At 37.5% G+C, this 26783-nt stretch overlaps 3 protein-coding genes across 6 annotated transcripts in view; 1 reads left to right on the forward strand and 2 right to left on the reverse strand.

Annotated features, from left to right (window-relative positions):
- Positions 1 to 1044: 1044 nt before the first annotated feature.
- ACYP1 (acylphosphatase 1) lies at positions 1045 to 2989 on the reverse strand. 4 transcript variants are annotated; one of them, XM_014061538.2, is made up of 3 exons: positions 2932 to 2979; positions 2255 to 2350; positions 1045 to 1402 (listed from the first exon to the last, which is right to left on the reverse strand). In XM_014061538.2, exons 2-3 carry the CDS (start codon positions 2336 to 2338, stop codon positions 1187 to 1189), a joined length of 300 nt encoding a protein of 99 aa, XP_013917013.2. In that variant the 5' UTR covers positions 2339 to 2350; positions 2932 to 2979; the 3' UTR covers positions 1045 to 1186. The 4 variants fall into 4 exon arrangements, 3 of the variants coding, with proteins under 3 accessions (XP_013917013.2, XP_013917012.2, XP_013917011.2); XM_014061537.2 differs by lacking the exon at positions 2932 to 2979 and adding an exon at positions 2757 to 2921; XR_015697887.1 differs by having other exon boundaries at positions 1263 to 1402; positions 2224 to 2350; positions 2932 to 2989.
- A 43-nt stretch (positions 2990 to 3032) lies between these two features.
- Positions 3033 to 11602, forward strand: ZC2HC1C (zinc finger C2HC-type containing 1C). The gene is made up of 3 exons (XM_014061543.2): positions 3033 to 3104; positions 6083 to 7372; positions 8729 to 11602. Exons 2-3 carry the CDS (start codon positions 6101 to 6103, stop codon positions 9035 to 9037), a joined length of 1581 nt encoding a protein of 526 aa, XP_013917018.1. The 5' UTR covers positions 3033 to 3104; positions 6083 to 6100; the 3' UTR covers positions 9038 to 11602.
- A 1018-nt stretch (positions 11603 to 12620) lies between these two features.
- NEK9 (NIMA related kinase 9) overlaps positions 12621 to 26783 on the reverse strand; it is a 36048-nt gene continuing 21885 nt past the window's right edge. Inside the window, exons 13-22 of the mRNA XM_087724345.1 lie at positions 26651 to 26697; positions 24611 to 24766; positions 24182 to 24290; positions 21658 to 21819; positions 20958 to 21128; positions 20723 to 20785; positions 18379 to 18569; positions 17005 to 17169; positions 16103 to 16312; positions 12621 to 14670 (exon numbers count right to left, since the gene is read on the reverse strand). Of these exons, the coding sequence (XP_087580471.1) occupies positions 14548 to 14670; positions 16103 to 16312; positions 17005 to 17169; positions 18379 to 18569; positions 20723 to 20785; positions 20958 to 21128; positions 21658 to 21819; positions 24182 to 24290; positions 24611 to 24766; positions 26651 to 26697 (1397 nt within the window). The 3' untranslated portion in view covers positions 12621 to 14547. The remainder of the gene's footprint in view (positions 14671 to 16102; positions 16313 to 17004; positions 17170 to 18378; positions 18570 to 20722; positions 20786 to 20957; positions 21129 to 21657; positions 21820 to 24181; positions 24291 to 24610; positions 24767 to 26650; positions 26698 to 26783) is intronic.

The following is a 26783-nucleotide window of genomic DNA, read 5'->3' on the forward strand; positions in this document are numbered from 1 at the left end:
ACAGAAAAAACACCTTATAGGAATACAGTATTTCAGATTGCCAAGGAGCTAAAAGGAATATTGTTGCTGAAACATGATTTAAGCAGTAGTTGGGCAGGTTCTGAGAAGTAAGTTAGAAACACATTTAACACTGCAGCTGTGCAGCTCTGGCTTGATGAACTCTTATCATATTCCAAGGCATATGTGCTATGAGACACAATATTTGAATATTGAGAAAGATATGTTGTTTAATAAAGCTGAGATTTTGCACATTTATTTATTTATCTCATGTTTAGCTTCAATATCCAGCAGTGCAGATGAGATACTTTTATTATCTGTAGAGATTTTCAGTCATCCAGGTTATGGTTGTCCCAAATGTGCTTTTTCAGGAGGCAACTGGACTTTGTTTTTTCTTTTGAAGACTTTTCGCTTCTCATTGAAGAAGCTTCTTCAGCTCTTCCATTCCCCACTATCCTGTCAGAGCTGAAAGAGCTGCTTAGATGAGAAGAAAAATGTCTTCAAAAGAAAAAGCAAAAAAGTTCAGTTGCCTCCTGAAAAAGCATCTTTGAGACAATACTTTTGCTTGTGTATAGGTAGGTTATCAGTGAAAAAGAATCAGTCTTTAATTAGCCCATAGGAGTTGTGTGAACACCACAGCCCTGCCAACCCCCCTCCCCCAATATGGTTATTATCTTCATATCTGTTTATCTTCATAGTTATAGCATGGTTTGTAACTAGGTTATACTGAAATGCAGAATAAAAATATTTTTATACTTTGCATAGCATAGAGTAAATCTTGATCAGGAAAAGTCATTTATATTTATTTAAAATAGAATTCCTTTTCTAAGTGTATATGTACCCTCCATATCAAGTTATTTTATAATTTATCAAGCTTCAAAAACAAAAAATTAATAAGTTTGCAATGAAATTCTGTAATTTATATTCTCTATATAATTGCAATCTTTCAATATGTACATTTCATTTTTATACATAACTCTGGATATTATGCAGCAAATGTGTCTTTATTAACAGTCAAAATATTGGGGCATCACTCAATTCAGGAAATGTTTGTCTTAAAACTTTTAATAGAAGCTTCATATAATAAATAATTACAACAGAAATAACGCATTTAATCAATTAAAAGAAACGAATGACTTTCTTCTAGACAAATCCATAGTTGACTTTATAAATCCAGTTCCTAAGCCTCTTATTTGATTATACAAAAGTCACTATGCTCCAAACGAGCAATTTTCTTTTCATTGTGGAATTCCGCTCTGTCGATGTGAGATTTGGGACTTCCAGTTTTCTGAAGCCATTCCTGAAGTTGGCGGACTTTGACAAGTGGTCCTTGGATTTGTCCTTGCACAGTGCCATAATTAGTATTTTGGACCCAGCCAACTAGACCCAACTTTTTTCCTTGTGCCTAAAAAGAACAATATACATGTAGATATTTAAAAAATCACACAAACACAAATACAATTAATCTGAATTATATAAAAACCTTTAGAATTGCTCTGTAGAGAATTATTATAACTCCACTAAATTACTGTATAATCCAAACTTCTGCTATGCCATTCAAAGATAAACAAAGATTAATTGGAAATGTATTATTTGTTGTTAAAAAGAGCTAATATAAAAGACAATGGCATCTTGTCATTGACAACAAGCTTGACAACCAGAATGTATTTGATTGTTGCAGCATCCTGGGATCATGTGTTCACCATTTATGATTTTCTCTGTCAGCTTCTGATAACCAAAGTCAATACGAGAAGCCAGATTCAGTTAACAAGCACATGATTCATTTAACAACTGCAATGATTCACTTAATAACATTGGTAAAAAAGGTTACAAAATTGGGGTATGACTCATTTAACAACTACTTTGCTTAATAACAGACATTCTTGATCCCAATGGTAATCAAGCTGCCTAAGCTAAGTCTCCAAAATTCTCATAATTATATGTATTTATTATATTCATATGTCACACATTTCACTGTCAAGCAACTCTTGGCAGCTTACAACATAAAAACACACTATAAAATGATAACGTTCAGCATTAAAAATCAAAACATTAAAAATTAACAAAGAACTAGATAAAATGGACCAATATATAAACTGGATGGAAGTAGAACCTTCTAATTTATTAGCTAACCACCCCCAGAATGTTCACCCATTTGGAACCAAGTGCAGGAGAGAAATGGGGGCGGGGAGTGACAAAAATTGCCAGTACCGTACAATCTCTTACCTCGGGGGAATTGCAGATGGAGCCCACTCACCTGGGTATGTTTGCGGAAAAATACCCTTTGCACCTTCCCAAACACCTCATAGTCCACCGAAGCGAGGTCGCTTCCCTCAGCCATGGTCGGGGGTGCCTGTACGGAAAACAAAACAGCAATCAGGCAGAAAGAGAGATGCAGGTGCCATACCTGCAGAGAGACCGTCCCTCGAGCAGCCTCCACATAGTGCATTGTCGAAGCGAGCCTCTCTCCGGTGCCTACGCAGGATAACTAAGTTAACCTGATTCTCGTTTCCCTCCCCTACGTCTCGCAGGGGAAGTTGGAGGGAAAGGCTCCCGGCCTCGCTCCGACAGGCCCTTCCCTTATTTCCACCCCGTTGGATAGAGAAGGTAAAAGCGCCTGAGATCTGGCGGGTCAGGTTTCGCCCGGGCAACGCGAAGGTTTCTCTTGCCAGCTTCGCAGATGGCTGTCAAGAGTGACCCGCCCCCTAGAACCGAGCGGGCACGAGCGGCGCACCAACGGCCGCTCACGACGAACACACCTCGCCGAGACAGGCTTTGTTCAGTACGGCGGAACCGAAGTGGAATTGATTAAACGACTAATAGTCGAGCGGCGCTGCTTTTTGTGGCTAAACGGTGGGCACCTTGGGCTATAACTAACAACACATAATTAGGAAAAAGCCGGGACGGTTCCTAAGGTCTCTCTCTCTCACCCACCGGAAGCCGCTGAGGTGGAATCGGATGTAACGGGGGCGCGCTGCGGTTGCTACGCAACGGCACTAAACCGCCGCGTGAAGGTCTGGTGGTGCCGTTACGAGAAAACAGACAGGCGGGCGCGGCGTCGCGTGCGCGGCGGTTGTGTATCTGGAGCCGTCGGGCAGGCTACTTTGGTAGGTGCGTGAATTGAAGTTGTAGCAACGACCGTGCCTCCGTCGGTATCCTCTTACCTGAGTTTTGTCAAATTTCGAGCCGGCAGTTCGGGTCCCATTACAGTGTAAAATCATTAATGGAGACCAGCGCTAGTTTAATGCTGTGTAAGCTTGTAGCGGCCGCCTTTGGGGGAAAATAAAGGCACTCCCTTCAGTCCTCTTTCCTACAGAAGTGAACCCCAACAGCAAAATCATTCACAAGCAGTAACAACCTTTGGCTTATCTCGGCTGATACGAGAAAGCTAAGCGGCGTTGGAGGGGAGACAACTAGAAATCCCCGGAGTGTAGGCTACATCAGAAAGTTAAAAAATAATAGAGAAAAGGTTCCAAAGGTGCTTCTTTCAAGAGGCAGCTGGACTTTCTGGTTTTTCTCTGAAGAACCTAGAGAAAAGGAATGGTAAACCGTTTTAAATTGTTGCCAAGACAATTTGCCAGAGATAGGCAAATGAACTGAAATGTGAGTTTGTTATTGGTCTATAATCACATAAGCATCCATAATCAATGGACTTATTTGTAACTGAGACCTTACACCTGCCACCTTTAGGCAATAAATAATATCCCATCTGCAAGGAAGCATTGCTTAAATGAGACCAGTTGTGGTTGATTTAATAAACAAGGTAGAGGAAGGATAAAATTATCAGGTGTTAAGTCTAGCTCTATACAACCTGTTCACATTATAGAGATCTACAAATTGAAAATACAAAATCAGAGAAAAAATTGTCAGGATTATAGTGTTATGATACACCCAGTATTCCACACTGAAATAGATCTGATTGTATGCAAAAATTATGTGAAGTCTTCTACCCTCTACCGCAAAATCTTGGCAAACAAGGTGTTGCAGAGTACAGAATATAAATGCTGACTTATTATTTGGAAATGCAGTGAAGGCAAATGGGGATTCTGCATGGTGTGATCAAAATGTCATAATGCAATCATAATAGTATTATTAAATCAGTTCATTTTTATAAGTATTGTACACATTCCACACTTAAAAAATAGATGGAGCTTCAGTCACACCATTGTGACTATCATATTTTTTTTTTGATCCGTCGAGATAGGAAAGTGAGCAACTTTGTTTCTTCCAGTGTTGTGCAGGTGACCTTATAAAGAACCTGTCTGATCTCAATGTAAGATGAACTTGTCTTCCAGTTCTCGTTTCTCCTATGCATTTTTCTCAGCTCCATAGTAAACTTAAGGGTCATTTGTCTCAAGGGCTGTCATCCTATCCACTAAAACTATTTTCGTATTCTGTAGATTATCCAGTCTATCAATAGCAGTAGACTTATATACCGCTTCATAGGCCTTTCAGGCCTCTCTAAGCGGTTTACAGAGAGTCAGCATATTGCCCCCAACAATCTGGGTCCTCATTTTACCCACCTCGGAAGGATGGAAGGCTGAGTCAACCCTGAGCCGGTGAGATTTGAACCGCTGACCTGCTGATCTAGCAGTAGCCTGCAGTGCTGCATTTAACCACTGCGCCACCTTGGCTCTTAGCTGACAGACAAAGTAGAAAATTCCTCCAAGTACACTCAGGAAACCATTGGACTATAATCCTCATCATTTTAATTGGTCTTCCTTGCTGCTGGTTTATACTAACCATCAGTTTGAAATTGAGTAGGTAATGATCTCTCAATGACTTACATAACAGAAAGGCTTCCCATTTTCAGATAAAGAGCCGTGGTGGCGTAGTGGTCAGAATGCAGTATTGTAGGCTAATTCTGCTGACTGCCAGGGGTTTAGCCCTCACCGGCTCAAGGTTGACTCAGCCTTCCATCCTTCTGAATTGAAATTCCATGGATATAGAGATAAGGATATTCTAAGATTGCACTGAGGTCATCCACAGGAAGAGAAGCATCAGGGAAGATGGTACACTAATAATATTATCTTCATATTGTCCCTATGGTAGCAGCATGAATTCAGCACTGGTAGTCATTTCATTTTCATTTCATTTTATTTAAATTTATAGGCCGCCCTTTTCCCTGAGGGGTCTCAGGGCGGCTTACAATTAATGGGAAGGGAGTGTAGGACAAAACACAAGAAAGAAAAAAAATGTGAATAATAAAAAAATAAACCAGTAAAACACAACATTCATTCAGCATTCGGGTGGGGCAAAGTACAGGTCTTATCCCCAGGCCTGACAGGATAGCCAGATCTTGAGGGCTGTGCGGAAGGCCTGGACGGTGGTGAGGGTACGAATCTCCACGGGGAGAATCTCCACGGGGAGTCCTGTGGAAATTCTCAGTCATCCAGGTCATAATTGTCCCAAAGGTATTTTTTTCAAAAGGCAACTGTAGTTTCTTTGTTTTTTCTTCAAGGAAAAACAAAAAAATACAGTTGCCTTTTGAAACAAATACCTTTGGATCAGCACTGGTAGACTAATGCTACACCTAGGGTTAGCCGAAGGATTTCATATAGACCAGGTCCATTGCACCACTGAATAATCCAATTTGCTGCATTATGGAGTAGCCAGCTGGACAGTGCTAGGAAATGTGAGTGCATCCTTTTCGTCTGTGAACCATGTTTCTATGATACCCATGCAAACACTTTAATCAAGATTAAATCCTGTATAACAGATCTGGTATGAAATAGCAAGACCTTTAGGTTGTGTGTGGTACTTTTTCACCTACAAATGTAGTTGCATTCTAGGCAATCTAATAACTATCCAGAATAAGATAGGTATGGATGTGGTTGGTTTATATGGTTTCCACATTCAGATATTGCAAGTTATATTAGAAGCAATGCAGTACTACTAAAGTACATTATTTCATTTGCACAGTTCTTTTTATTGATCATGGCTGAAATTGTACATTGATTTTGTTGGAGGACAACATTTAGGTTACTTGCGATCAGAGAATATTTTCTCAATCATAATAAAGGAATATGATTCTAGAATGAGAGCAGGAATTATAGCATGTATATAATTTGTTGCATTTCCTCAGATTTAGTGGAAATGCTGAATGGCTCAGTTGCAGCTGGCTGTGTGTTCGCATATGGATCCAATACCATCCAATTCCAGTCTTCCTGCAACAAGCCAGGAAAGATGTCATCCTGAAGTTCTTAAAGAACAGTCCCAGTTAGAACATCTGAGGAATAATATCCAGCAGCAACTTGTGTGCTGTAAAGATAAAAAATTGAAAGATCTTCATATTCTCAAAGAGCGGAGCTCTTCCTGTACTCAGCCTGCAGAAAGTAGTCAGTTGGTCTTAGATAAAGCAGGCTTTTATTCTGCTGGCCCCCATAACTGGTGTTTCAAGGGTCAGGCCAGCACTGTGCCTTCCCACTGGAGAATGAAGCGGAGAGAAGGTATTGACAGAGCATATCCACTTAAGCCGGTTTTTCACCCAAAATCTGGGAATGTTCCCTTACCAAGTTCTTGGCAAGTTGGAAATGCACCAGCAACAGAGATTACTTCCTGTGGGATTAGCTCAGAGAAAACAAAAATGTCACATTCGGTAAAGGCTCAGCCTATAGGGGTCCACTCTCCTTTTTCTGTACAACAATCTAATAGAACAACTTCTCATTCACAAAGAGCAGAGTCAGGCTATATTCAAAAACTGGAGGCTGCTGGACGAAGTTTGGAGGAGGAAATCCAGCGAAAGGAGGCTCTCCTTAGGGAGAAACTAAGGAAAACAGAAGAAGAGCTCCGTAAAATCCAGTGGAAAAGACAGCAGACTAAAGCAGAAGCAAAAAGAGAGCAAGGAGGATTATGGTTGCCCGAGAAAAAAATGACAGCTATTTCCCAAAACTGTGATTCCAAATCTACTGCACAACATGATAACGATAAAAAAATACTTGTTTCAGAGACTGTAATAGCTTCAATTGGGACTGCACTGCTTCCACAGACACTTCATATGGAAAGGCTCAAAAAGCAACAATTGATAGCTAGCAACAATAAAATTAGAGATAACTTCTCCAATATTTCTTCCACTCAGAACCTAGAACCAGCATCTATACACAACCAGTCTTGTTCTCCAACAGGAAACCCAGTAAGTCATGCAGAATCAATGGCAGCAGAACCATCCTATATAGAGGTCCAGAATGATATAGAAGATTGGGGAGAATGCAATTTTTGTGGACGGAGACTTTACTCTTCCAGGTTGGAGAAACATATGAATATTTGCAGCAAACATTATGGATCCAAAAGAAAAGTGTTTGATTCAAGCAAGGCTAGAGCAAAGGGCACTGAATTGGAGACCTATCATCTCTTGAAGGGCACATATATTTCACAGGTGATGTTCATAACTAATTTATTAAATGTATCCCGCTTCTGTGGTTTAATATGGGGTTAATATGAGCCAAGGTGGCGCAGTGGTTAAATGCAGCACTGCAGGCTACTGCTAGATCAGCAGTTCAGCGGTTCAAATCTCACCGGCTCAGGGTTGACTCAGCCTTCCATCCTTCCGAGGTGGGTAAAATGAGGACCCAGATTGTTGGGGGCAATATGCTGACTCTCTGTAAACCGCTTAGAGAGGGCTGAAAGCCCTATGAAGCGGTATATAAGTCTACTGCTATTGCTATTGCTATTACGTAATGCATTTTCCAACTCATGTTTTTCAGCCTTAAGCTTGTTGAGCAGCATCTGGCTAAGATAACAGTTTGGTCTTTTTAATCCTACCTTTCTTTAAAACATATCTCATTTTTAATATCACTTGATGGTCCATAATTAGTTTTTAATTTGCATCATTTACATGCTGAAAATGATGTTCGGAAGACCCCCAAAACTAAGGCAAAATCTTCATTAATGTTTATTTAAGATACTAGTACTTGGCCTAGAAATAGAGTAAGTTTAACTTTTTAAAAAAACCTTTATTATTCATGAACTAGGAGGCAATGAGAATGTGAAAACAAATGGTTAAAATTGTTATGTTACAGAATCTGTAATGAATGCTCAAAAGTCAGTACAAGAAGACAGACTGACAATTGGTTTTAGGGAAAACCATAAAATGAAGAAATCATTTATATTTAGGATGATGAAGGAAAATAATGTAGTATAATCAAAACTTATTTCTTCACACTATCCAATTCATAACATTCTAGTGCAGTAAGTTTCATTCACAATTCAATTATGTTATTGAGATATTTTAATAATGGCATAGATTTAAAATGTTATATTATTAGCTTGAAATGACCTTAAGAAAGAAGTGGAAATGACTTTTAAAAATTAATAAAAAATTCCCTTTACATACATTTCATAGTCCTAGTTATCTTGAATTTTTTAATTCAAAATGTATGACATTAGAAATAACCTAATCTTATATATGATAATATAATTTCTATAAATAACTTTTATAGACACCCCTAGTGACTCAATGGTTAAAGTGCAGTACTGTAGGCAAACTCTGCCCAAAACTTACAGTTCAAGGTTGAATCAGCTTTCCATCCTCTGGGATCGGAAAAAGAGGACCCAGATTGTTTGGGGGCAATATGTAAATAATACTTCTATATTGTAAATTGCTATATTATTGCTATATAAGCTTAAATGCTATTGGTATTGTCATAAAAAAATTAGCTACAATGAGCACAGTATGAGCTAACAAAGTTGCGTTGTTTTAAATTATTTTTCCGACTTCCCCTTCTTGCTGCAGAAAAAAACTTCTAGCCAAAGTCCTGAGACTCCCAAGCAAAGCAATACTACATCTAAACAAAGCAATTGGAGACAGAAGCATGACTCTTTCATCAAGACTTTGCGCAGGGCTCGTGAAGTGCAGCGCATTATCTCCCAAGGGGGAAAAGCCTCAGATCTTCCCCCAGCACCAGCTATGGAAAACCCAGACTACAAATTGTGTCCATATTGTACTCGTCAGTTTGCACCTAAGGTTGCTGAGAGACATATTCCCATGTGCAAGAACATTAAGAATAGGCCTCCACCACCACAGCAAAAAAAGCGTTGCTAGTAAATGGACAAGATGATATCTACAACTGGTGTAATCATACTTAGGTTTCTTGCAGTTTTTCTCAGTTTGATGCTATTGAGAAGTAGTTTCAGTGTAAAACCAATGAGAAATCCACTAATTTTAAATGGTCATTTTTATACTACAGGTCAAGGCACCTATTGGTAGAGAGACAAAAAGTGGTTTTGTTTTTATCATCTTGAAATTTTGTATTCTGTAAAAATGGTTCCCTGAGATTCCTTGCATATTTTGTAGTGGAATTTTTGCCTGTTTCTTAGAACATAGACGAAGGGCCCTGCAAAAAGTCATATTAAAAATTGAAAGAAAATACTAAGTTCTTATAAATCATGGCTCTATACTTGTGACTCTTTGATGGCATCCAAGATCAATTATTTCTTGTATGAGCTGCCAGAGATAAATGATTCCCATTTCTGTGCTGAGAACCATAACAAAAAGAACCCATGTTCTAGAAAATTCATATTTTAAATATTAGAATAATAGCTGGAGAAGAATAAGAGCTATGTCATTTTATTACATACTGCTATTTCCATTAGCTGGGAAAAGCTTTAAACAGTTTTTTCCCCATTACATAGTTAGTGTTTTTCACTTTAATCTATAAAAATTGCTGTAAAAAAAGTAGACATTTGGATGGATTGTTCTTTATAGCATAATTGTAGTACCTGATTTTCAACTCTCTACAACTTTAAGATCAGTGAAGGGAAACTGAGATAGTTATTTGGAAGTGGGGAGTTGTTTAGCTCTGCCTTTGCTAACAGATGAATGATTAAAATGTCTGGGAATAGGTCAACCAGAACAATCAGCAAACAAATAGAATAAATATATATATAAGCAAATTAGCTGTAAGCAAATTATCATAAAATATATAGAATGTAAGTTGCTTGCAAAGGCAAATGAATGTGGAAACATAGATTAATGCTTTGTTTGGAAAATACCAATTTTGCATAACACAGTTAACAAAGTATAGTATGTGATTCCCAAAAATTGAATTGCTAGTTTTATCTGTGCCTCAAATTTTCAATGATCTGGTGCTAACTTAAAAAGCTTCCTTTTATAATAATAGGTTTAAAATTCATTATGTGATGTGAAAAATAATTGTTGCCTATGTTGCTAAATTTGTCGGAAGCTAAAACGTATGAAGAATGGTTGCAGAAATTGGGGTATGTCTAGTTTGATGAAAAGAAGGAATAAAGGGTGGCATGATAGCAGAGTTCCAGGATCTAAGGGGCTACCACAAACAAGCAATGGAGTCAACCTATTCTCCAAAACATCTGAAGCTAGAACAAGAAGCAATGGATGGAAAGTAATCAAGGAGAGAACCACCTAGGACATTCCTGACTGTTAGAACAATTAATCAATGGAACAACACTTGAGATTTTCAAGAAGATATTGGACAACCAATGGTATAAGATTTCCTGCTTGAGCAAGGGGCTGAACTAGATCTCAAAGGTCCTTTCCAATCTGTTATTCTCTTATGCTGTTTCACTAACAAAATGTCAAATGGATTTAAGCAGGAATCTTGGTTTTTACCAACTTCTTGTTCTTATTTTTCTATCTAGCTTTAGAAAGAAAACTTTTTAATAACTCTTTTGCACCATACATAGATTTAAATTATTTCAAAATGAAAGCAAGCTCAGATTTCATCTCTTGAGTAATAGTCATTAATATTATTTATCAAATCAGATTTTATTAGAGGTTGATGAGGTAAAATACAAGATAATCTTATTGCTGGATTCTGTGCCTATATTTTACTTTTGGAGACGCTTGCACAAAGAACAATACACAAAATTTGTCATTAATCCTGGTTTGCTATGATTGTGCTTGTATACGCAATAGCAATAGCAGTTAGACTTATATACCGCTTCATAGGGCTTTCAGCCCTCTCTAAGCGGTTTACAGGGTCAGCATATTGCCCTCAACAACAATCCGGGTCCTCATTTTACCCACCTCGGAAGGATGGAAGGCTGAGTCAACCCTGAGCCGGTGAGATTTGAACAGCCAAACTGCAGAACTGCAGTCAGCTGAAGTAGCCTGTAGTGCTGCATTTAACCACTGTGCCACCTCGGCTCCTTATTCTTTAATTTTTGAGAAACAAAAACATTTTTATTTATATAAAATTTATGTAGCTGCCCATCTCAGAACAGATTCTGGCTTGTGGCTCAAATTCAAATGAGATAATAAATTCAGTTTGTTTTACAAATCTAAAATTGTTTATACAAAGCACAGGTATTATATTAATATATCATGTAAAATGGAAGTTGCTTGTAATAATGGGAGGACCAATGATTGCTTTTTTATTATAGGTCAGAGGTGTTTATAGTTCTGTACTGTTGTCTTCATGTCTGTTGGGGAGAAGGCAGTGATTCGCTTTATTTTCCTTGAACTATGTTCTTGTCTTTTAAAAAGCTGTCCTATATTCGATATGGCTAAGTCTAATGTGTATAGTAAGAAAAAGATTTCTGCATGAAGACCTTTTTTGTATAAGATTAAGCTAAACCTCAAAATGTCTTTTAAAATGATATATCATACGATTGCAATATTTGTTACATATTCTCACTTATTTTTTTATTTATTAATCAAATTTATACACCCCATCTCATTATCTAAATGTCTCAGGGCAGTTTAAAAATTAAAAAAAACATAACATCTATACAAAAATAGACAAAGTTTAAAAACCACAATCTGGTTTAGTGGTTAAGACACCAGGTTAGAAGCCCAGGGGTTCTAGGTTGGATCCTCATGCTAATAGAGTAATGGCAGGATTCACTTACCTTCCCTACTGGTTCGCAAATGTGAGTGTGCACTGTTGCTGTATAAGCAAGGATCACAGGTTGTTAAGTAAGTCCCAGGTAGCTTGCCAGCAAGTTGGCAGGGAGGTAAGTGGCTGCTGCTGAACAGAAGATACACAGGTGGCTGGCACAGGGCAGCAAGGCTCTGGGTGGTTGCTCCTGAGCAGAGGATGTGCAAATGGTGGGAGTGTCTGTTGTTGGGGTGTGGGGCATAATCTGCATGGTGCAATATGAATGCACTAGAGATAACTGCTGCCAGATGGGGGAGACTACAAGTGATTTACTAAATGACTTGTGACTTTCCTTGCCAGCTCCCCTATTGACTTTGCCTGTGGGAAGCCAATGAAGGTCACAAGTAGCAATCAGATTTAACATAGGGTTTCTGGGATGGCTGGAACTTGAGGATCCATTCTAAAGCCCTGTTAGCCCTGTCATAAATTCAAAGTCATTGCAGCATGAATGGATGTTAAGTGAGAAAAATCTGTAACTATAATGACAAACTAAAGGGGCTAAAAAGTATAATTAACATAACATATACAGAAAAATGACTGGTTTTAAGTGTTGTAAGATTTTCATATCTGGCAGTAGAATTTTTACAAAGTAAAGCAGCGCACATTACTGAAAATATTCAAAAAACAACAGTAGCAGGAGGAAGATAAACATTGCCTGTGAAAATGCGGACCATGTCTGATCATGATAAATGTAGAATCAAGCAACCTCAAATGTGTTTTCCTTGAAATATCTTCAATTTCTATTAGAATTAATCAGGACAGAAACAATTGAGTGTCAAAATTTATTTAAACAGAAAACATCAAACCATTCCACTATTGCATTTTAGAAAAACAGATTACAACAAAATAGTTCTCATACGTTGAATATCAATATAATAGATCAACAGCAATGCTAATAAGTAACCGTCATCTAAGAACTAGCACTGCTGAAAAAGGGAGAAGGGAAATGGACTTCTCAAAGGCACTTTGGCCTTTTCCCTTCATCCTTTAGGCAGGGCAAAATCTCTGCTTTGGTTGCATAGCAGGGCTGGGGCATATATCAGGATCTGTAACAGGCACAACTTGGACAATGTCATATTTAAAGGCACACATGTACTGCTGAGTGATCACCACTCAGTGCAGTGAATTAGTACTCAATTCAATTGTAGAGCACTGAAATAAAAACTGCTCTGTGAAATAGTGAATCTCATCTGCTCCGTTATTTTTTTTACTAGCTGTAGCCCCAACATAATTGTTTTTTATAAAAAGACAACCTGTTGATAAAACAGTATTTTCATATGGGGTGAAAAAAACTTTAGTAATTTTTGGAGGGCAAGAAATCAACTAAATGGCACAATGACGTATTAAATATTTTAACAGAGTAAATTTTGGTTTAACATTCTTCCCCTTCTCCTTTTCTCAGTCTGGCAAAATTATAGAATACATAAGAGATGTTGGAGATATACGAGAAGTTGAGATTAAAATCAAGGGTCTACCAAATAAAATAATGGACGCAAGCATACAAAAGAACTTTTTCTAAAGGTTATAGTTAAGCTGTAATAAAACCCCATACTACTGTAAAGAGAAATGCAGAAATAGTTCTTAGAAATTATATCTATGCCAAAGGAGTAAGATAGTAAAGTAGTCCAATTAACAATATCAATTTTATTTTTAAATGTGAAAAATAAAGCAACATACTTTCAAACAATTTTCATGCATAGTTTAGTAATAATACTAGAGAAGAAGTGATGCATGATAATTGATTGTGACCACTATATTTGATGCACATACTTTGTTAAAAGCAATATTTAAGTCCAGTTTCATTAACTATTGAAAGGAAGCAAAAATACTGATTTAAGTCAAAAAAGTGGTTTTCCATAGTTCTTACTGGAATTCAGGCCAATTACTAATATGAGTCAAGTCATAAATGCGTCTGATTTCAAATTCCAATCACTCTGTCTGACATAAAAAACAGTGGTTGTTGGAATTCTAGAGCTAGAGATTTAGAGTAGCTGAAAGAGTCAGCCAGTTCTTTTGCATTTGAACAATGCCTAACGGCAGTGAAAAAAAGAGGTTCTTGATGTCCTTCTCCAACATCCCTAAAACTATAAATAAGTTATCTGCAGACTCATGTATATGTGTTTAGAAATGAATATAAATAGAAACTTGTTTTTTTCTGTTGGATGCTTTCATCTGCTTTTTAAAAAATATTTCACCTTCTTCAAACTTCATTCTTAGAGGCTAAGATGCTTCTCCTTTAACTTTATCAGCTAAAATAACTCAATAATTAAGAGCATTCAATTTTACTGTCAAAGTAGGTGTTTGCTGGCTTTCTCTTTTCATTAATTTTTCATCTTTGAATTGCTTGAAGATGAAGTGAATACTATTGCAGATTCATTGTTGTTCTTTGAAAGTTAGGAAATAAACGAAGTGCTGCTGCTGGACCATTCCTGGGAATGGTGTTACTGACTCAACAATACACTGAGAGAACTCACCATTGTCATACCTGCACAGACTCTGGTTTGAATTTAAGTGTTCACACACACTCTAAATTCCCTCCTAGTTTCATAGCTTAAGGCAGTGCTTCCTCTCTTGCATACGTGGAGGCTATGGAGACTCTTGACTTCATTGCTCACAAAGGACCTGAATCTAGGAAAGCTGTTCTCTGCATGTAGTTAATGTTGTGTGAAAATGAATAGGTTCCAGGATTTAAAGATTACAGGCTAAAGCGGCATGAGTCAGTTCCAAGGAGACACCAGGACTCAGAATCCAAGTCAGGCTTTGGATCGGATTCCATCTCTTCTTTGGATGTTTGTGTAGCTTTGGAATGAGATTCCAGCTGTTCAGATTAAAAAGAAAACATATTCACAATTGGAAAAAAAAATCTACAGGAAATGGTTCAACGTGAAATGTATTCAACTGAATATTTCATTTAACCACAATTGCTTTGTGATCTCTCTACTAAGAACAAAATGGTCATGGAAGGCCTAACAGCTGTTTGCTCAGATTGTCAAGGAAACACTGCTGAAATAGAAACGTCCCATAAACATCCCATAAACATCCCATAAACCAACTCAGCTGGAACTGATTTATGAACTAGTTTGTCTCTTAACGGTGGCTACAGTATCTATTCTTTAAGGGTCTGAAAAGGAACAGAAAGTGGGAAAAAGCCAGTGTGTTTTCTTAAGTATCATCTTATCAGCATCCTGGTTGTTTCAGCAGGGAAATATAAATGAACAGTGATATAAAGTCACACCTGTTTCCAATTAGGCTGAATAAGCACCCACAACTTGTTTAAAATAACCGGGGCCATTTGGGGAAGAGCTGGTTCAGAATATTACTTGCAAAGTCTCAAACAAATATGCCAGGTACTTAACAGATAAATTAACTCAGATTTGTTCTAAATTGAACTCCAACTTTGAAGTAGGTCTGTGAAGGTGAATGCAGCTTAATTTGTGGTTTTCTGGGTGGAATTTGATCCTATTAGTCTTGATGAATTAGGGTTCTAAGAAAGAGTTCTAGGGACTACTAGCTTAGCCAACTGTATATTCAAATCCATGACCCTATTGATTGGCTAAGGCAGTGTTTTTCAACCACTGTGCCGCGGCACACTAGTGTGCCGTGACATAGTGTAAGGTGTGCCGTGGGAAAATTACTTTATATATAGTCAATATAGGCACAGAGTTAAATTTTTTTAACATTTTCTAATGGTGGTGTGCCTCGTGATTTTTTTCATGAAAAAAGTGTGCCTTTGCACAAAAAAGGTTGAAAAACACTGGGCTAAGGCTTCCTAGGGAGTGGTTTTACTATCCTTTAAAGAAGCCATTCTATAGTGCTGAACATTTTTTGTACTACCACAAACAGAACCAGTGTGCAATTTGAAGGACCTTCTGGATTCCCAAATCTTGTCTGAGGAACAAGTCACCATGGCCAAGAGCAGTTTTGCACAACTTTGTGTTGTGCGCCAATCTGTTCCTAGTCATGCACACACCTTAATCGCTTAAGAGCCTATGAGCCTGAAAGCCCTATGAAGCGGTATATGTCTAACTGCTATTGCTATTGCTATTCCTGAATTGGGGTAATGCAATGTACTTTACCTTAATCGCCTCCTGAATTGGGGGTAATGCAATGTACTTTACATGGGGCTGTCCTTGAAGCGCATTCAGAAGCTGTAATTAATTAGGGTGACTGAGGCCCCATCAGATTTGCTTGGAGGTGTAGGTATTGTTGACTAGAATGTAATTGTTAGCTTTTCTCAGAAAAAAAAATACCTGGTGAGTTCCTTGTCTCCTAGAGAGAACTTGCAGCTGGGCATTAAGACGGGCAGTTTCTTGTTGTAATTTTTCTTGATCTGCCAAGCACTTTGATATTAAGCCACTCAGACGTTCCACTTCAGCTTGCAGAAAACTGCATTTACATTCAGATGATGCCACAGGCAATTTTCCTCTATCACAGGATTCTGCTGAATCTAAGACTAGCTGCTGTAAAAAGAAAATCAAGTACATTCATGAATAAGTGTTATAGAAAATTTTGAAAATATATGTTTTTCTAAATTACTATAGATAATCATAGCTGGGAGATTAGAACTACTAAAAGCCTAACAGATCAAAATACTAAATAATTCTAGAATAATTAGCTAATTAGCAAATCTCTGCCAATGTTCTAGCTATAAATTTGAAATATAGATTCCTTTAGGAATGAGGAATATTTCATCATTTTTGCAAATCTTTCTGCTTCTTTTAGTGCTGTTTTCATATTTTTTGTTTTCCCAGTTTTATTTATTTATAAAATTTATGGGCCACCTAACTTACCTCAAGGTAATTCTGGGCAGCTTACAATCATAAAAGATAAAACCAGATTTTGTGAAACTATGATAAATGTAGAATGAAATGTTCTTTACTAGCAATGGCCTCATACAATTCTTAGAAACCTCTATTTATAGAGGGGAATAATTTCTGTCATCCAACCTTAAAAGCTTACACACTCATACACCTCTTTGAATTATATTTTTTTCTCAGTTATGTAGATCCTCTTACCCTAATTATTTCATGTATTTTACTTCATCTCTTAGATGAACATTTGTACGCTTTTCATTTTGCACCTTATTCCTTCCTCCAACTCAGATCCCAAAGTACAGAAACTATTTCCATATATTTATAGATGTTTACATTACCCAAGACTCTGATTTGGATTCGTTAATGTCAACTGGTGTGGGCGAAGGCATATGGAGTCCTTTTAGTTCATTGTAGGGAAAAGTTTCTTTGTCAGATCTGGAAGAGGCTAAGCTTTCAAGAGAAGGGGTTTGGGGCATTGGGATGAATTCTGCATTCTCCAGCTCCTATTTCACAAAGAGAGCAAGCAAATAAGAGTATAAAGATATTCAACATGCTTATATTGGATGTTACAAAAGAAATAAGAATGAGAGACCAATTAATTATTTTAAAGCAAACATTATCTTTTAACTCCGATGGTGAATTTTAACTGCTGATGATGCATCAAATATATTAGCACACTAAGTACATACATATTCTGAATGAAATGGAATTCAGTATCCCATTCCTATCAAAAGAAATACTACCTACAATAAATAATTGTTTGAACTGTTGAAGAGAAACTAACTGCTCTTCAGGATTATAAATTCATCAAATCTACACAAAGAAATACTGTATAGAATAGTATTACTGTATTTTTCAGAGTATAAGACGCACCTTCCGCCCCCCCCCCCTTAAAAGAGGGTGAAAATTTGGGTGTGTCTTATATAGCCCCACACATCCACCGGCCCCAATCCTTCAGCCTCTGCCTCCCAGCAATTTACCTTTTTGCAGCAAACAGGGCTTGCAGAGGCTTCAATAAGCTATAGCAATCCCTGCAGCCTGTAACAGCTGGTGATTGGTAGAACTTGAAAGTGAAACTTGCTGTTTGCTGTAGGGGGCAAATTGCTGGGAGGCTTTTTTTTTCTTTCTTGTACTAATCAGGCTGTTTGCTGCAAGGAGGTAAGTCCAACAACTATAAATGCCTATAGAATTTTCAAATTATTACATTTATTTTTTAAAAACTGCTTTATTATTATTCTAGACAACTTAACAAAATGAAGCTTTTAAAAATAAATGCTTGATCTGAAGAGGTCCCGTGCTATTGTTTTAAAAAGTGCTATTCTTTTAAATAACAGAGAATAAATATACTTCCAGAAAGCACATCAATTTTAATAGCATCTGTACAAGTATAGTCTGAAATATAAGACTACAGTGTATATTGTCTGTACTGTTCGTTGCAAGGAAGCAAATTGCTGAGAAGCAGAGGCAGATATTTTTCCCTTGTTTTCCACCCCAAAAACTAGGTGCGTCTTATACTTCGGAGAGTCTTATACTCCGAAAAATATGGTAACTTGTTTCAGCTTTTTCTATTTTTAAAAAAAATGCTTGTATCTCTTTCAATATTAATTTTAAAGGGTCATTTTAAAGTACAGGTTTTGAAAAAAAAGCCATTAAATTCGAAGACAACTATTAGAAAAAGTTTTATTTTTCTAACCATAGCAACAGTGAGTTACCTTGCGCAGCCAACTAGGACAGGAGCTGCTAGCAGCACTGCTATCTACAGCTACTTCTGTGCTGCTGATCTGATCTCCCATTCCGCAATCTGCTTCCATAGTTCTTCGGAAGCCTCTGCTATTATCAGGGCTCTCGGAATCCTGTTCAGTTTCTTCTTCCTCATTTGGTTCAGCTGTAGAACTCTGGGCCACTAACAGAAAAGAGTAGGGAATTAAAAATCTTAAATATTTGCTCATTTCAAACAAATCTGATGGTCTTGAAAATGCATATACTACTGTCAGAAAGGAGTTGATAAAAAAGATAAAAGTATTCTTATGATGGAATACAAAATAAAAAACCACTGACTCAGCCATACAGTCCTCACTTAATAATTTGTTTAGCAACCGTTCAGTTACAAATGAACAAAGGGACTTATAACTACTGATCCTTGAAATTCCAGCTATTGTAGTAGACATGTCGTTTTACATCATTTAGTGACAGGTTTGCCAGTCACAATTAGTTCAGTGAGGAACTGCCACCATGATGATACGATGATGTTATCTCACAGTAAACATGAAGACAAAATTTATTTTTCCATAACAGAATATTAGAAACTATTAAAACTCTGAGAAAATCTGTCTCCCTCCCTCCCTCTCTCTGTCTTTTGGTGCAGGAATGTCTTTTTAAATGTACTTCCTGTATGTATATATTGTACTTGCAGTCATTATTTCTAACTGGTGGAATATTTTCCATGTATTCAGTTGGCCCAACAATTTCTTTTTATATCTGTTTTCATAAATGCATATTGTAATTATTGTATACATTATATTCAATCAGTTTCCTTGTTTTATGCTAATTTTAGGGGGGGGGAGCATTAACAAAAAGATCAAAGATTCCATACAATTCATATCTGCCAGAATGTTCTGAAAGAGACTACAAATATTTAAAATTTATTCCAAGCAACTGAAGTGTTTCAGCAAGGTACATTGGTTAGAGAAAGCATAATTTCATTCTAGCAATTAAATGAAATCTAGAAGACTGAAAACACCTATAACATTGTAGTAGCTAGTTTCTCAAAATGTCAATTGTCTTCCACAAGATAATGGCCTGCTACCCAATTCTGCTCCTTTTCCACCCGGGCAAATTGGACTTTCTTAAATTTACCTTAATGTGTGATCAGAGTTTTAGCATCATATTATATTATTATATCAGACAAGTCAACAAGGAAAGGCCCTACAACTTCATTATTTTATTTATTCTCTAATGAACAAGCTCTAAACTGATTTATCAGAATACATTCTCTTTCTTGTAAATAAGGTCTTTAGTCTATCTAGCACAGGGGTAGTCAACCTTTTTATACCTACCACCCACTTTTGTATCTTTGTTAGTAGTAAAATTTTCTAACCACCCACCAGTTCCACAGTAATGATGATTTATAAAGTAGGGAAGTAACTTTACTTTATACAATTTATAAAGCAGAGTTACAGCAAACCCCTACCGCCCACCATGAAAACTGGAACGCCCACTAGTGGGCGGTAGGGACCAGGTTAACTACCACTGATCTAGCAGTTATATCTTGGCTGATAACAGTCTACACCATTGATGGCTAACCTTTTTATTGAGGTGTGTCAAAAGCGGGGGGAGAGGAAGGGGGGCATGCACACAGGTCCTCCCCCATAATGCAATGCCCTCCCCCCAAGCATGTGTACACAACCCCCCCCTCTGCGTATGCATGCAGGACTCACTAACACCTCCGGACTTCCAGGAGTTGCGTTGGGCCATTTTTTGCCCTCCACAGGCTTCAGGAAGCTTTCCTGAAGCCTCCAGAGGGTGAATAACGGCCCAATGGGCAACCCGGAAGTTCGTTCCCGAACTTCAGGTGGGCCCAACAAGCAAACTAGAAGTTTGGAAACGGACTTTCGGGTTGCCTGTTGGGCCATTTTTCCCCTCCGGAGGCTTCAGGGAACCTCTGGAGGGAAAAAAACGTCCAAAAATCAATTCCCTTCCCGAACTTCCGGTTTGCGCGTTGGGTGGTTTTTCGCCCTCAAGAGGAAAAAAAAACAGCCGAAAATCAGCTGGCCAGAGCATGCATGCATGTTTGCTGGAGCTGACAGAGCAACACCTTGCGAGCCCTCAGAAATGGCTCCACATGCCACTTGTGGCACATGTGCCATAGGTTCGCCATCACGGATCTATACTGTGATAATTGTGACTTGCAGTGATAACATAGATTTTCAAAGCAACAATTTACTCAGTTGTCTATGCCAGAGCTTGAACTTGATAATTTCTATGCAGAGATGTGCTATTCTTCTGAATTATTCTTATAATATTTTCTACTCCAACAGAGAATTATGCATTACTTACCAGTCCCAACGGACAGGCCACTGCTACTGGAGCGAAGGATGGTTTTAGAATTTATAACTTTTTCTGGAGAAAAAAAGAGAACATTTTCTCAGCTCAAGATTTAAAGAATATGGGAAATCTGATGTATGCTTAGTAATCATCCATTCTTACCTATGAATCCAAGTAATGTGTTGTATCTTAGAGGAAAAAAATGAAATAATGATCTACCTTAAGAACCCAGTATTTTTATACTTACCAACAATTATTATGGTATGCCATCCACGGCAAGATAAATCTGGGACATAATGCAACGAGCCAAAAATGGGCCGAGGCCATGATGTACAAATATCAGAACTGTGAGCTCTCTCTGTTGGTGTCATTGCTAAACGGCCATTCCCTCCATTACCCCATGCAAATATATGGTTATCTGGAAAATAAAAAGTTTATCATTTTAAAGTCAAGAACCCCACTCTAGATTTGAAGGATTCTCAAATGATTATATTTGTTTTATGTAAGGATATAATAACAGCACAAAAACCCCCACTGTGAGCCCTATAGGAATATGGTGATTTGTGAGGTTTTATATTAAAATTTAAAACAATTAGTCCCTTTTAATAGTTTAAACAATACAGCCAAAAGACGAACAGAGGTGGATGCAAGCATTTCGTATTGACTCATCAGTACCTACATTACAATTTGAGGCTGATTTTAACCGTGTTATTGTAATGTAAGTACTGATGAGTCAATATGAAATGCTTGCATCCACCTCGGTTTGTCTTTTGGCTGTATATTAAAAGCAAAAAAGTACTTCATGACTTGAAATATATTGCATGTATTTTATGCCTCCCAGTCAGTTTGGATTTTTTTTTTATTATAATCTCTAAGCAAACTATTTTTGATTCTTTACAGACTCAATTTAAAGAAATTCAGATCAACCTACTAATGCTTATACTTACCATCAGTAGCAGCTATGGTGAATTCATCACCGCAGGAAACTCTGATGACCTGTTTTCCCCCAAGGGGCCCGCCTAGTAAATTAATGCCTACGTGCTTCTTATAATCCCCAACACCCAACTGTCCACACTTATTGGAGCCGAAAGTAAGCAGACGACCCCGCTCTGAAATAAAAACAATTATGTCATTAGGAAATAATAATGCAGAAAGCTGAGAAACAGTCAAATAATATGTTGCGAGTTGTAATGCAAGACGTCATTTAGACCACTTCATCATTATTTCTTCTAAGGTTATAGATTTCCTTTCCATGGTAGCATAAGAGAAACATTCATCTTAAGTATATCCAATAGGTAATAGGCATCATTTCACCATATCTTTACCAACATCATATGTTTCTATTAGTGTTGATTATGGTCAAGATAATTTAAGTCAGACACAGGCCCATTTGAAATTTTGAAAACAAAGTGGCTCTGGTCCATTGACAGTGTAGGTATATTAAGTGACAAGACTCAAAGGTCAGTAGAATACAATCTTACTACAGCAAATCCTGAGGCACTCTACCATTTTTATAATGTTATATATACAATTTCAGATTATCTCATTCCTTATCAGGTAGAAATATTTCCAGATAGGAATGGATCTGCAATCATTTTGTTTTTCTTGTCAAAGAATGCCTATATGGAGCATGTTCATGCACACATGAACAAATACACATATTTATTTATTTCAGGAGAATTATTGAAATAACAACCAGGCTGCAGATATCTTGATATAAATGGTGTAATTGTATAGTTAATGTAAATTAATGTAATTTAATTTTAGTACTGTGCCCCCCCCCCCCCCCCCCCCCCCCCCCCCCCCCGGTTCAGTAGAACAGTCTCATATTAGTCCTTTGGAGACTGGGTTAATTAGTTTCACCATCAGCTGCCAGAGGGCAATCAGCACAGTCAATCTGGCAGGAAGTTGTAAGTTGCTCCTGCTCCCACTGATTTGTTGAGCATTGTCATTCTGTTTCTTTGTATAGATAAGAAAATAGGTCTGAAACTATTACCCAAAGGGTCATGTGTTGTCTAATTGGTGTACCTAGCCACAGAAATGGTAGGTTCATAATATCATCTCATTCAATTCCCCACTGCTAGGAATTTCAGAGTTAACATTCAGGATTTTATTTTTAATCCAATAAACTATTTTTCCCTGCTGACTACAGTGGTGTGAAATAGTTTACGGAGCTAATGTAACAGGTTTAATATGGATTATTAGTTTAAATGTGCATTAATTGTAGTTGTAATTCCATCTTTCAGATAGAGGAAGATAGTTAAAAAGTCAAATACACAGTAAGTATGCTTAGTTGGAAGAGGGGAGAATTGTAGAAACTATCTTAAGTATCTGAAAAGCATCCAAGTAGAAGATAGGACTGAACTGTTCATGTTAATTCAGAAAACAAGACAGGAAACAAAAGTTTAAATTACAAAGAATTAAATTTAAATTAGGCATCTGGAAAATATTACTAAAGGATGTTTAATAGAGCAGATTGCCTTGGAGAATAATGAATTCTCCTTTGGTGGAACTATTTAAAAAGAAATTAGATGGCCATCATTCAGAGATGCTCGACTAAATGCTTCCTGAATTGAGCAGAAGATTGGACTAGATCCGGGATGGCGAACCTATGACATGCATGCCACAGGTGGCACACGGAGCCATTTATCAGGGCACGTGAGTTCAGCTTTTTTTCCTGCCCTCCCCAGGCTCCAGAGGCTTTAAAGGAGCCTGGAGAGGGCGAAAACAGCCTCCCCCCACCAGAGGCCCTCCGGAGACTTCAGGAGCTTCCCTGAAGCCTCTAGAGTGCAAAAAACTGGCCCTACAGGCAAACCAGAAGTTCAGGAACAGACTTCTGGTTTGCTTGTAGGGCTGGTTTAAGCCCTCTGGAGCCATCAAGGGCCTTCCAGAGGCTTCCCTTAAGGTTCCAGAGGACAAAAAACGACCCAGTGGACAACCGGAAGTCACTTCTGGTTTGCTCGTAGGGCTGTTTTTAGTCCTCCGGAGCTTCAGGGAAGTCCCCTGAAGGTCCTAAAGGCTCTGGAGAGCTTAAACTGGCCCTACAAGCAAACCGGAAGTCTGTTCCTGAACTTCTGGTTTTCCCATAGGGCCGTTTTTTTGCACTCCGAAGGCTTCAGGGAAGCCCCTGAAGCCTCCAGATGGCCTCCAGTGAGGCGGGGGAGGCTATAAGCTTCTGGAGCCTGGGGAGGGCAGAAAAAGCAAAATAAATGGGGGGTTGCACCTGTCATGCGTGCATGCGCATTGGGAGGGTCACACATTGCATTATGGGTCAACCTTCTTCCAATATTTTGTTTTATTCTATAATTATACTTAATAGCTTTAAGATTCCCAGGCTGTTACTTATATGAGTGAATAACAACCCTAAAGTGACACTGCTAAGATTAATTTGCTGCCACCTACTGAAGTTGTAGGTTAGCTTACCCTTATCTAGTAATAATACTACATCACAAGATAATAATTTAATCTTACCATCGATGGCAGCAGTATGTGTCTTTCCTGGGGCAATAGTGCGAATCTTGTAGAAAGAGAGTTTCTTGGCCAAAGTGAAAGTTGTAGCATATGGGATTTCTTGATAAGCCTATGAGAAGACATCAATTTTATAAAACGAATGTCATGATTCTGTACGTGCTCACACTTCAATCAAGAATGATGCATGCAAAGCTTGAGAATCTCTTAATATCACAAGACTCTTTGTAAGAAAAGCAAAATTTATTGGTTCTTGGATAGGTTTTGCAAACATGCATAAAATTATTTCTAGAAATTGTAAACCATATTCATCTGCCCTCCTTGGGTTCTTTTTAATCTGTTAACAAATATTTGTTATGAATTTTTAAAATTATATTTATAAGTACATGTCATGAAAACATTATTTCCCTATTTTCATACAAGGCCACTCACATCATGATTAATGATCCCTGAAGTGCATTGGTTCAGGCCTAGCTTGTTGAATTCATTCAGACCACAGGCTAACACTTTGCCAGCTTGTGTGAGGAGAAAGGTTCCATCACTGCCACACTGGACTGAGACAATATGGGAAGTCTTTTGAATTTCTACCTAAAAAAGAAATATGTAAAATACCTAAACAACTAAACACAGTTGATGCAGAGAGCCAGGGTTTTTTTATATAGAAGATCCTAGTTTCTTGACACCTGGAATGGGAAAACAACAGTTGTGGAAAGAATCAAAGCCCTTCCTTCTAGTCTGCTACATGACAGAGAAAAGGCTTTGGTAACAAGAACTCACTATTCAGAATTTAATGATGATTTACAAAATAAAGGCAAACTGTTGTCCATTGCAGCAATTTGAAATATAAGAATCATACAGTTAATCTTCAACTTACAACCATAATTGAGTCTAGAATTACAGTCATAAGTTATTGCAGTTGTAGGATGATGCATCACATGTCTGGTCCAGTTTTTTGCAGCAGTCGATAAATGAATGCCACAGACATTAAGCAAACAATGTGATCATTAAGCAAGTCAATTTTCTCCAACGGACGTTTTTACCAGAAATTGAAGTTAACAATGGAAAATGGAAAAAAAGTCAAAAATCACAGACAGGTGACCCAGCAAGTGACCATAAAGGTAAGCGGGCACCAAGTGTCCAAATGTGATCACATGCCTGCAGAGTGCAAATGTATATGTATATGTCCATCATAATTTTGAAAACAAGCCATTAAGTAGCTTTTTTGGGGGGTGGGGACATTATAAATATGAACAGTTGTTAAGCAAGTGGTCAGAAATCAAGGGCTACTTGTATATAGTATATTAAATGAAAAAGGAAACCTTTTTTACAAGGAATACTTGGAACACATATAATGAAAACCTCATATCTATTTGGCACTTTAAAAATTACCGTATTTTTCGGAGTATAAGACATACTGGAGTTTAAGACGCACCAAGATTTTGAAAAGGCAAATTTTTAAAAAAAGTTTTTGCACTCTGCAGGCCTCCCAAAAATGGACCCATTTTTTTGTCAAAAAAATTGCATGCATAGCCTTTAGGAGGCTTATAGATTGCTCCTGGAGCCTGTGGGGGGCAAAAATGAGCAAAAAAGGCCCATTTTTTGCTCATTTTTGCCCTCCCCAGCACCCAGGAACACTCTGGAAGCCTCCTAAAGGCTATGCACAGCCATTTTTGTAAAGGGGCAGGGTTTCAGGATGCCAAAAATGTTGCATTCAGTGTATAAGATGCACCCAGATTTTCACCCTCTTTTTTAAGACAAAAGGGTGTGTCTTATACTCTGAAAAATACGGTAGTACTTTCAATTTAAAAGAAAAGCAAGGATAGGATAAATCTTTATCTAGAACCATGGAGATAATCAGAGCAGATGTGCCTGGTTAGTTATGTAAAGCAATACTTCTTCTATCTATCATCTGTTTTATATAGGAGAAGATAAAATAAAGTCATATGGAAAGATTTGTATTCAGAATATAGTTCGTTCTCTTTTCATTTAAAACATTTATAAAATTACCCATATTCCTTTAAAAAATTATCATGATATATAGTACAAAAGAAAATTAAAATTGGAGAAAATAGGGAAGGAGAAAGGGAAGAGAAAGAAATATAGGGGTAAAGGAGAAAAAGGAAAAAAATATTGACTTCTGACTCTTTGCGCGCAGTAGAATAATAACATTACAACGTCAACTTTTTACTTTTACATACTAATATGTACTAGCCATTCCTATAACAATGAATGTATCTAATTAATAAAACCCAGAGTCAAAATTTCATTTTTTCCATCTCAAGTACAAAATATTTGGTCATCTTCTAACTAACTCTGCATGGCTCCCAAACAAAAATTCTTTTCCCTTATCTGTATTAATTTATAAAACCTTAATAGAAACTTGTTCTTAATATACTGAATTGGAAAGAAAATGTCTCAAGACTGAATTATTCTAGAAACCCAGAAAATGCAGTCAAATTCAATCAGTTTTACCTTTTGTGGGATGGAGTGATCCTCTTCTGAATCCAAACCCAAACGGCCTATATTTGGGGAGAAACAATAATGATGAGTACGGGTAAGATTCAAAGAAAGCTGTCAATCAACCATCTACCTTTCCAGAAGCAGA

The sequence above is a fragment of the Thamnophis sirtalis genome, unplaced genomic scaffold (assembly GCF_051295495.1).
Source record: "Thamnophis sirtalis isolate CommonGarterSnake01/CBP01778 unplaced genomic scaffold, rThaSir2_p1.2 scaffold_1, whole genome shotgun sequence".
NCBI lineage: Eukaryota > Metazoa > Chordata > Lepidosauria > Squamata > Natricidae > Thamnophis > Thamnophis sirtalis.